This window comes from Phaseolus vulgaris, chromosome 3 (assembly GCF_000499845.2).
Source record: "Phaseolus vulgaris cultivar G19833 chromosome 3, P. vulgaris v2.0, whole genome shotgun sequence".
In the NCBI taxonomy this organism is placed as follows: domain Eukaryota; kingdom Viridiplantae; phylum Streptophyta; class Magnoliopsida; order Fabales; family Fabaceae; genus Phaseolus; species Phaseolus vulgaris.
The window spans coordinates 469,702-479,732 of NC_023757.2; the positions used below are offsets into that span (position 1 = coordinate 469,702).

A 10,031-nucleotide genomic window follows, 5' to 3' on the forward strand; every position below is an offset into this window, starting at 1 on the left:
AAAAACTATAGAATTGAGAGTGAGAACCATTAAATAAGAAGTGATATATAAAACTTTGATTTTGAATAAATTTCCACCATTAATTAAAAATATGTTTAAGGGTATTTCTTGCTGCACCCTACATTTTTTTGCAATATCTGAATTATCTTTAATAATTTTGGATGATCCAGAATAGGATTCCATAAGCAAAAGGTATTTCCGAGGTTCTGTAAACAAAATATGTTTCCATAATAGAAAATCCAGAAGTAAAAAGACCATTCTATAACACATTTTTTTAATTTCCAAAATGGTAAATCCAGAATTCATAAAATGTATTCCAGAAAGTATGTTCTGGAAATATTTGAGAAAGAGTAATCCAGAAGTCATTTTTAAAAAGAATAAAATGGTCTTTTCCGAAAATGATGGGGTGTGGGAAGTCATTTGTTGGGGTGCAGGGAGAAACACCCTTAGATTAATGGGCTCAAATTCAATAGGGACATATGGCCCAATATCTCTGCCTCATTAGTCAAACAAATTGACTACATTGACTACTAAGCTATAGAAGTTGTGAGTGTTTAATATTTTTTTTTTTGTTTCTATAAAACTAACATCCTTTATAGGAATTCAAATGAAAAGGATGTTTCTGCAAAAAAGAAAGAAAGATAGAACCAACTTGCAAGTAATTGAAGCTTAATAGATGGTCACATGTAGCACAATGTCCTCCATTACTGTCTCATGAATGGAAGAGTGTTATTTCTTCGTTTTTTGAATTTTTAACATTCTTCTTTGATATGGCTACATATTTATCCTCAAACTCTGCTTCAACCTGAATGTCTAATTTCTTTTGCCGCCACCTACTACAGCACCCTTCACACAGCACAGAATTATACAAGTTATCCAAAATACAATCAAGCTAAGAATATGATGTAAATAGTTACGATAAATGAAGCAGAAGAAGACAGGAGTTAGAATAAGAATCCATATTCTCAATATACTATACTCAGTCAACTTCATCAAACTATTTTCATCTGATAATAATATGTACACTTTGTACAGACAAATCGATTTTAGCTATCAAATTCAGGAAATTTTAGTAATTGCATAGTGCACCGATGGGCCACATTCCAGATATTAAAAGTCTTTCATTCTTTGGAAGTCCACTTACCTCATATCTCAAGAAGGACCAAGAACATGCTCGAGAATCCTGGTCACCAATTTAGTTATATCATCTTCCTTACATGAGGTCACAAAATTTACTGACAACAAAATCCTTTTGTTACTTGCTCTCGTGATCAGTGAAAAAAGTTTGTTCATATGATTGTGTTAGAAAGTCGATAGAAAATCAAACAGGCACACTATATTAGAACCCAGATGCACTTTCTTACCCCATGCAAGAACTGGAAACTCCCATTTCTGTCTAGGGACCGTGATTACATATGAGGTAACCTGCAGAAGTATGTTAGAACTTTGCAATAGTATATTACCTCATATTACTTGAAATTTTGAAATAAGTAGTAGGGAATATACCAACCAAGATTGACGCAGCAAGCGACTTAGGAGACCTAAAATGAACCGACATCTCCTCTTTTTCATAGAGAAGATCCATAATATCCATGCAAACTTCAATGCTAATCAATTCACCAACTTTGGCCACTCCCCTGTTCTCAACCATTCAAAAGCGTGAATGAATGAGAAGATGACACAGTGCAAGTAGACAGATAAAAATGAGTCACACTCACTTGAACTGAACCCAAAGCTCTTGAAGGAAGAAAAACGCAATATTTGCTGTACCAATCTCAAAATTCAAAACCTGGGGAAATACCAAACCATGTCAGGATCAGCTCAACTCCAAAAGTTCATAGGTTTTCGAAAAACTGTACAGCAGAAAAGTCTTTGTGGTCTCAGGGACTGCAATTGATGCTGTATGAGGTGCATAATTTTCCACATGACCATGGTGTGTGAAAAAAACTGAACCCGAAAGTAAAAAGGTTGAGTGATAGTTGGGGTTGAAGTTACCTGCATGAAGAGGACCTCCTGCAGAAAAAAGTAGGTAAAAGAGTGAGAGGGTAGAAAAGGAGAAAAAGGAGATGATGATGGGTGGCTTACTGCTTCTAGGAAATTACGAGTAGTGAAGTGGTGCTCCTTGATGGAAGAGTTAGCTAAGGACTTGAAAGATGCAACGGAGAGTGGTCGAGAATAGTGTATCTGCATGCATGGAAATTGTGAGTGCAATGTGAGAAGAAGGGTAACAGAGAGAAGGAAGAAAGAAAGGCACTTTGGTGGAAATCCAGAGAGAAATAAGCGCAAACAGGTGGAAGGTGTTCTGGGTGAGGGGTCGCAATAGCCAGCTTGAAGAAGAAGTTCCACCAGCTTCAATGAAGGTTGGTAAAGAGGGAAAGAAGCGATCAACAAAGAAGGAGAATGCAGAGTATTTAACAATGGCGGAAACTTGGAGGAGCTACCATTACAACAATTACAGAGAAAGGATTAGAAAATTACAAATATTAGAAGAAACAGTGAAAGAGGCAGAGATTCAAAGAGGTTACTTCTGCAGAGTGGATAAAAAACTCAACCATGGCCACACGATCCAACCCACTTTCAGTTCCAATCTCCATTTCCATCTCAATCTCTTCCATTAATTCTCTGCAACAAAACTTTAATTAGACAGTGGAATAAAAGAAGAAGATCATCATAAATAAATTAAAACAAGCACAAAATTCCATGAAAACATGATTCACAACACAAGACATTGTGACAATAAAACCCTACTCAATACATTGGAAAGCTAATGATTTTCGAGAGGCAGTTTCTTCCTGCACCTCCATGCACTTGAACTATATTTATTTTTTCATTATGGATTATGGAATCCGAAATTTTTTTGGATTGGCCGGTAAAATTTCGAATCCACCAATCCATAATTTAAAATATGCATCATTCAAAAAAATATTTTGGATCCACCAATTCGTAACAGAAATATGCATTCTGGATTCAAAAATCTGTAATTTAAAAAAAAAAATTCTGGATCCATGAATCCGTAATAGAATTAGACTTCCGGATTCAGCAATCCAAAAATCAATAATTTATGCAAAAATTACTTCTGGAATACTCCCTCATCCAGAAAAAAAAAAAATTTCAGTTCTGGATTGCTGAATCCGTAGCACACTCCCAGATTCCTATTTTCGGTAACCACGGTTTTTCAAATAAAATATTAAGGCCAATTTCGGGATTTAAAAAATTGTGAGGGTGCAGGAAGAAAAATGTAGGGGTGCAGGAAGAAGAAGCCTTTTCGAGAATACCAGAAAGTGTAGGAAAAGAGGAAGAAACCAAAACTCACGTAGTTTTATTTGAAAAATGTTACATTTTACAATAGTAAAAAACACTGTATTATAATTTTCAACAAATTTCCATGGGTTTCATTTCAGAAAGATATTTTTTTCTTCTACTTCTAGATTGAATTATCAAACATATCACACGTGTACAAGAAAAAAAAACAAAATAGAACATACTTATTAAACAATTGTAATTATAGATGCCATATTTTTTTTATTGAATTATTGCATTTTCTTAAAACAGCCATATTATAATAAAATCAAATTCTTTTTGTGATCATTTTATGTCCTCACTTTAATTCTGTTTAGAGTTTTCATCTATGGTTGTTTCAAGTATGAAGACAACAAACAAACACCAACCTCCCAAAACAGAGTATTTTCATTTTTTTATTAAAAAATAATAAATTTTAATGGCATGAAAAAATGTTACGTGGCATTGTTAGCATAGTTATTCTTCAACTATGTCATCGGTTAACCTATCTAAACTAACAAAAAGATAATAAAAACAAAAATATATAGCACCAATAACAAATGCAAAAAAATAATAATAATTAGAAAAAACACTTTTTTATAAGTAATAAAATATATTTAATTAAATGAGTGAAGAAGTTGATAATAAGGATTAAAAAAATTAAGCATAAGGGAAAGTCGGTTTTATAAACTATTAAGGATTAGTGGCGGCGCTTTGGATTGCATTGTGTTTAAGAATCTATTTTCCCATCGAATGGGATTCAAGATATTCGTTTTTATTTTATTACTTTTTTATTCATAGATAAATATGTAGAATAAAATAATAGAAAGGAACAAAAAGAAACATTATATTGTGTGTAAATGATTTCTCTAATAACAACAATTTATCTTCTTTTTTTATGCAATGAGGAGAACCTATCAAATACAAAAGTTTGTGTGATTAACTTGCTCAATAATTGGCTTATACTTTATCTTCTTTCACTTTTTAATGCATACTTTTCTTTTATATTTTAATCTCTTGATTTTCTTTGAATTTATTTATATAAAGTCTTTTAATTTCTTCTTTAACTCTCACAAGTTGCTCATACCACTTGTCCCCAACTTTGACCCCATTCACCATATTCTTCATTCTCCTCCATTTGATCATTCACCAAAATTCTCCATCTCTTTTATCTATTTCACTTATTTTTTAAATGATATCTTCTTACTCCCATTAATGTTACTAAAATCCTCATTATTCCAAACATTGATGTCATTTTTAGCTCTTTTAGTTTCTCTTAAAATACAATATTTTATTTTTATATATATCTTCCTTTCTAATTCTTATAAATTAATTCCCAACTCTTATAAAGCTCTTCTCTCTATTCTCTCTATGGCACACAAGTAACTAAATGGTTTAGCTCCCCAATCAATGGTAGAATATTTATTTAAGTATAAGGGACATCAATCATAAATGAAAAAAAATGATGTTTGATCCATTCTCTTTCATCTTCTACAATTTTAAACTCTACTTTTTTTTATCAATAAAAAATATAAATAACTTAATCTTTATAAAAAAAATAAAGAGAAAAATAAGATAAACTTTACACGTCAGTCTAAATCAATCTTCCAACAAAAACTGTCAACTAATCCAAATCTTAAAAATATCTTCTTTGATGTGTTTAGTTTGTGAGTTATTTGTTCATCTTGCACCACTTGAGAATATGTTTTGAGAATATGTTTAATTATTAAAAAGTAGAACTGATTTGGGTCGAAAAGATGAAGCTTCAAGAAAATGTGTGTGATTATAGATTATAGATTTCATGTTGAATGACATATTTCCACCTTCTACCGGATAACTTAAAAAACTAGCTAAATCATCTGATTTATTCCTTGGGAATTTCTTCTTCTTTAACTACAGTTTTAAACATAAACATGTATGTGTGTGGATGTACATAAGAACACTAATTAATACTAATCATTATTCACAACCGAAAACTTGGTTGCCTTTTAGATACAAACTCATCAGTGGGGGAAACTTCAAAGTGAGTTTTAATTTGTTCAAATCTCTCTGACATAAACAAGCTTTCAAAGCTTTTCAGTGCTGCTGAAACCCTCACTTGTGCCACAAACAATGCCTTCACAGGCCTGTGATCTGATAGTTTTGACTCACTTCGACCGTACTCAATTTGCTTCAAACCTTTGGCAAGCCATATGATTCTGTCACACCTACAACATCAAAATTTCCAAAGTTTAAGCACATTCTTATTAGGTCATTTTTGGTTTAGCTGTTTTTTTTAATTAAACAACATTGTTTAACGACATTTATTGTTGAAACAATGTTGTTTTAAAAAACATGTAAGTTGTTTCTTACCATGCTGGTGCTCGTTTCTTTGCTGTTTTTTTGCAGTGATAACAACATCCATAGTACAGGTCAGAACTTGGACAATACTTGTAGGTTGGTGCAAATTTGATTGTTCCCTCATGCCATCCTTTTAACATGTTTCCACTCGTCACTTCCATCATTAGCTTCAGTTTCATTAATTCAATCCAAGTTAGAAAATATACAGTTAATCCAACAAGATATATATGTATTAATTCTATCCATTTTCATTTCCCAAATAGAACATATAGAAAAGTATACATCAAGGTGAGTAATCTAGATCATGCTAGTTGAATCCTTAATCTGAATCGAAATTTTTTTATTTTGAATCGTGAATCGTTTCCTATCGTAAATTTAAGATTTATAAACATTTAAAATATATAATATATAAATATGTAAAAATATAATTAATAATCACAATCATGTTAAAAAAGAGTGGTTGTATTAGTGATAAGATTAGGTTAATATTATAATGGTTTGATTGAATTGAGTTATATGATCCAACTATTTGTTAAATGAAAGAAAAAATTAAAATTTGAGTTTTATAAAATCAATTCAAGTGATATAACCCAGTTTACACCTAAACACAAAATAAAATTCAAACTGTGATACAAAATTATTTCACGATTCATACTATTCGTGATACAATTCACACAATACTACTACGACATGAGAGTAAAAACAATTCTAATGATTAACATCATCACGAACATCTGAAATCGTATCATATCATACAATTCGTATAGTGAATCGTAGATCTAAATTACTCTAACGTATATGTATTATGATCTAAATTACTTTAATTAATGTATATGTATTTGTAGTTTTATTCATGGATTTACATACCTGATCATATTCTAGTAGAGAGTCCCAGTCTTCATTTTCAACAAGTAAGCGTGTTGTTTCTTCTGGTAGAGAAATTCTGTAATTTAAATCTCCTAATAGTATTATGTGGCTGCACAACATCACCATCATTAGTTAAATGTTAAAGTAATACAACTTGCAAGTCAAAGTAAAAGTAATTAAAACTAAATTCTGTTTGAATATTGAGTAATTAAATAAATGGTTAAAAGTCGGCAGAAAGTAAATTCTATTTTAATATTGAGTAATTAAAAGGGGTCAAATGGTTTTCTTTTTAATTATATTTCTATGTATATGGACAGTGATAGGTGCAAATGTTTTGTATTTTATTCTAATTGGCACCTCTTTGCAACATTTTCATTAATTAATTAATTAACTCACAGTCCCTCTTTAGCTACAAACAAAAGAGCCAACAAAGAACAATATTTTAAGTGTTTTGGCAGCCTTCAATATTTAGATGGACAGATTCAAAAGCTGGAAACACACAACAATGATGCTTTCAAGTAGCAAATTCTTTATTTTAACAGCCATAAAAATAAAAAACAAAAAAATAATTTATTCAATATTGGAACTTTGTTTTCATGATTTGTTGGGAAAGGAACCTAATTACTATTAAAATAAAACCAAAAAGCAATTATTGAGGTTGATTAGTTGGAGGGTTTGTAATTAACAAAAAAATGTGATTGCTAATTACTTACTCATGATCAAGAATCTTCCTTGGCAAATCAAGCAAAGGGCCTTTGGGAAAGCTTGTCCTTGAGAATATTTCAGCAACATTAGAGTTTCTGTGCCTCTCATCACCCTCTCTCCCCCCAGAAGCTAGGTGACCACACACAAAGCAAAAACTTGTTTCATGTAACACAAATCTCACAGACACAGAACCCTGCAAATCAAATCAATCACAGTGGAATAAATAAATATAATCAAGAGGACTTATTCCTAACCAACTCAAATGGATGAAGTTGATGTTGACAGTGATGATCAGCATATAATTAAACTGCAAAGTGCAAAACCAATAGATGTATGATGCATGAATTAAGGTAATGAATATGAAAGAAGTGGGATTTATATGAATAAACCCTAAACCCTAAATCCGAAATTGGTGAGATAAGTTTCTCATATTTTGACTGGTGTTTTAACCTTTGACATAAAATATGACTGGTGTTTTAACCTTTGACATACATGAGATCTGTTAGAAAATTGTAAGTTTTTGTCGTGTTGTATCGTGGAATTGTTATGTCTGTCGGATTCTCAGTTTTTGAGTTCTGTTGGAATTGTTATGTCTGTTAGATTTTCAGTTTTTGAGGTCTGGTCTGTGTATGATTTTTTGAAAATTAGTTCAGGATGACTTTGTATAAAGGTTGAGATATAGGGAAAGACATCAATTTAATTTATTTATTTTTATCGATAAAAAAAATAAAGAAAGTAGGGTTTGGTTAGGTAACCTTGTTCCCTAAGCAGCCCATAATGCCACATCCCACACATGAGACACTTGGATGTTGAATGAATGGACGAAGGTGTCTCTTTGCCCATACAGATATCATTATACCAACCATTTGCTTGCTAATGATACATTCGAAATCTTGTGGGGCTTCAAACTTCTGCTGACATGGATTATCATTTTTTCCTTCCTTAATATTGCAACAATTCTTCATCTTTTCATCTTTCAAATCCCTACCATGTGTGTTCTTGTTCAGGGCTTCTCTGATCATGGAGTTCCACTTGCTACAAATCTTACTGTTTTCACACCCCAGTACATTGGATGCTTTCAGAGGCACAATTTCTTGAAACCTAAACAGTTAATGATGACAATTAAGCATCTTGCACCACATGCATGATCTTAAGGATTGTTAAAAGAACCTCAAATTCATACCCTAGTACATAGATGTCACAGGACTTGTTGCATGTCTCCAACAAATCCTCCATGTTCACTCCTTCATCTGGGGCAACCCCACCTACGTTCCATGTGCTCACAAAAATCCTTCAATCATTAAACAAAGATTGTTTCAGAAACATATGGAAATAATTGATCAAAATGAAAACAGCATCGAACATTATGGAACTCTATCAAATATATATATATATATATATATATATATATATATATATATATACTGCATTTCATCGCAGCTTTTCTTATGTGCAGTGAGCGAGTTGTTTTTTTTATTGAAAAAAAAAAGGTATAAAATAGACTTATTTCGGTATACCTCAACCATTATACAAGAGAGGATAACTTAGTTAAACTATAATCGATCTATAACCGACTTCTAACCTTAAACAAATCTACTCTTCCCTACCTTAACTTTAATCTCTTATACTTACACAACTGCTATGATACTCCATCTCTAACTATTATTGTTTTTAATAGATCTCATACATCTTAAAGATTCCAGATACCAATCAGAATAAGAAAAACATATTAGACATAATTTTGATGTTACCATGACCAAGCAGTGAGGGAGTTGTGAGAAGGATAATAAGAAGAGACAGGAATTAGTATATAGTATATAAGATATTCTAATTCTTACTTGTATTTTTGTGTATCTTTGTGATCATTGAGAAGTGTTTTGGATGTGAGAGATGAGTGAAGATGAGCCAATAAGGGTTCTGTATTAGTTGGATAATCTGCTATGAAGTTGCTGCTTCCGACTCGCTTGTTGAGTATCTTATTAGCCACTAATGCTGGCCACATCAACTAAGCAAATTGTGTACATGCACAAATAGATTCATATAAGTAAAGAATAGGTAAGAAATTAAAGAAGAGAATGGAATAGTTATGTATACTTACTTCAGTTAGCTTTGCAGTCATGGTAAGAAACAGTGGTCTGTGGTACTTTTGGGGACAGAAAAATGATGAGAAGAGTGAAAAAATGGAGATGATTAGGATATATTATAGGAAGAATTGAGTGGCATTGAATGTAGGAGGAAGAGAGAAGAAAGCATGGTGTTGTTGAAGAATGGAATAATGAGTAGAGTTATATATTGAAAGTTTGTGAATGGTGTGCAAGTGGGAGAAGTGTGGTCCATCACAAGCTATATTGCCACAACAAGTTGCCAACCGTTTTGCATGCTAATATTATGAGGCCATTTTCATTGTTGGAAAACCACCCAATCAATATCTTTTGGTTTAGGACAAGGTTCAAAGTTTGACTGGTTTTTATCAGATTATTATAACTTTATCTTCTTTGACAATCTCATTAATTATGCACAAAATGGACCCAAATTTTTATATATTAATACTACTTACTAATTTTTATATCAATCAATAGTCGATAAACAAATAACTGGTTCATATTTTAGAATTTTTAAAGATATATATTAGTCATCAACTTTTACTTATGCAGATTTTTTTTATCAGCAATTTTACTTATATATACATTAAACATAAATAGTAGGATAGGTGAGTATGTGAAGACATTCTAATTAGATGAGATATAAATGAGATAATAAATGTGTAATTAATAAAAATATTTTTTTTCTAAATTTAGAATTTAAATAATTGGTATTTAAAAATTTTGGTAGTTAATTAG

The 10,031-nt window shown here is 31.5% G+C and overlaps 2 protein-coding genes across 5 annotated transcripts; both read right to left on the reverse strand.

The window, feature by feature from the left end:
* Nucleotides 1-446: 446 nt before the first annotated feature.
* LOC137806045 (cyclin-J18) lies at nt 447-2,788 on the reverse strand. Of its 4 annotated transcripts, none has more exons than XM_068605956.1 (10): nt 2,749-2,788; nt 2,526-2,622; nt 2,255-2,437; nt 2,086-2,184; nt 1,996-2,013; nt 1,719-1,789; nt 1,511-1,637; nt 1,365-1,425; nt 1,145-1,235; nt 447-846 (listed from the first exon to the last, which is right to left on the reverse strand). In XM_068605956.1, the coding sequence occupies exons 2-9, from the start codon at nt 2,613-2,615 to the stop codon at nt 1,153-1,155; spliced, it is 732 nt and encodes a 243-aa protein (XP_068462057.1). In that variant the 5' UTR covers nt 2,616-2,622; nt 2,749-2,788; the 3' UTR covers nt 447-846; nt 1,145-1,152. The 4 variants fall into 4 exon arrangements, 3 of the variants coding, with proteins under 3 accessions (XP_068462057.1, XP_068462058.1, XP_068462059.1); XM_068605957.1 differs by having other exon boundaries at nt 2,756-2,774; XR_011080296.1 differs by lacking the exon at nt 2,749-2,788 and having other exon boundaries at nt 1,507-1,637; nt 2,526-2,729.
* A 2,255-nt stretch (nt 2,789-5,043) lies between these two features.
* LOC137806046 (type IV inositol polyphosphate 5-phosphatase 9-like) lies at nt 5,044-9,546 on the reverse strand. The gene is made up of 8 exons (XM_068605959.1): nt 9,290-9,546; nt 9,030-9,196; nt 8,375-8,482; nt 7,947-8,292; nt 7,200-7,384; nt 6,487-6,595; nt 5,632-5,786; nt 5,044-5,486 (listed from the first exon to the last, which is right to left on the reverse strand). The coding sequence occupies exons 1-8, from the start codon at nt 9,308-9,310 to the stop codon at nt 5,243-5,245; spliced, it is 1,335 nt and encodes a 444-aa protein (XP_068462060.1). The 5' UTR covers nt 9,311-9,546; the 3' UTR covers nt 5,044-5,242.
* Between the last annotated feature and the right edge of the window lie 485 nt (nt 9,547-10,031).

Excerpts from the sequence above, each read along its gene's own strand:
- LOC137806045 (XM_068605956.1), bottom strand. The coding sequence starts at position 2,615 with ATGGAAGAGATTGAGATGGAAATGGAGATTGGAACTGAAAGTGGGTTG. Across the intron at positions 2,438-2,525 it reads TTTTTATCCACTCTGCAGAA|CTCCTCCAAGTTTCCGCCAT; the intron begins GTAACCTCTTTG and ends TTGTAATGGTAG. Across the intron at positions 1,638-1,718 it reads GAGCTTTGGGTTCAGTTCAA|GGGAGTGGCCAAAGTTGGTG; the intron begins GTGAGTGTGACT and ends GGTTGAGAACAG.
- LOC137806046 (XM_068605959.1), bottom strand. The coding sequence starts at position 9,310 with ATGACTGCAAAGCTAACTGAA. Across the intron at positions 9,197-9,289 it reads TGACTGCAAAGCTAACTGAA|TTGATGTGGCCAGCATTAGT; the intron begins GTAAGTATACAT and ends CAATTTGCTTAG. Across the intron at positions 6,596-7,199 it reads AGGAAGATTCTTGATCATGA|CCACATAATACTATTAGGAG; the intron begins GTAAGTAATTAG and ends GATGTTGTGCAG.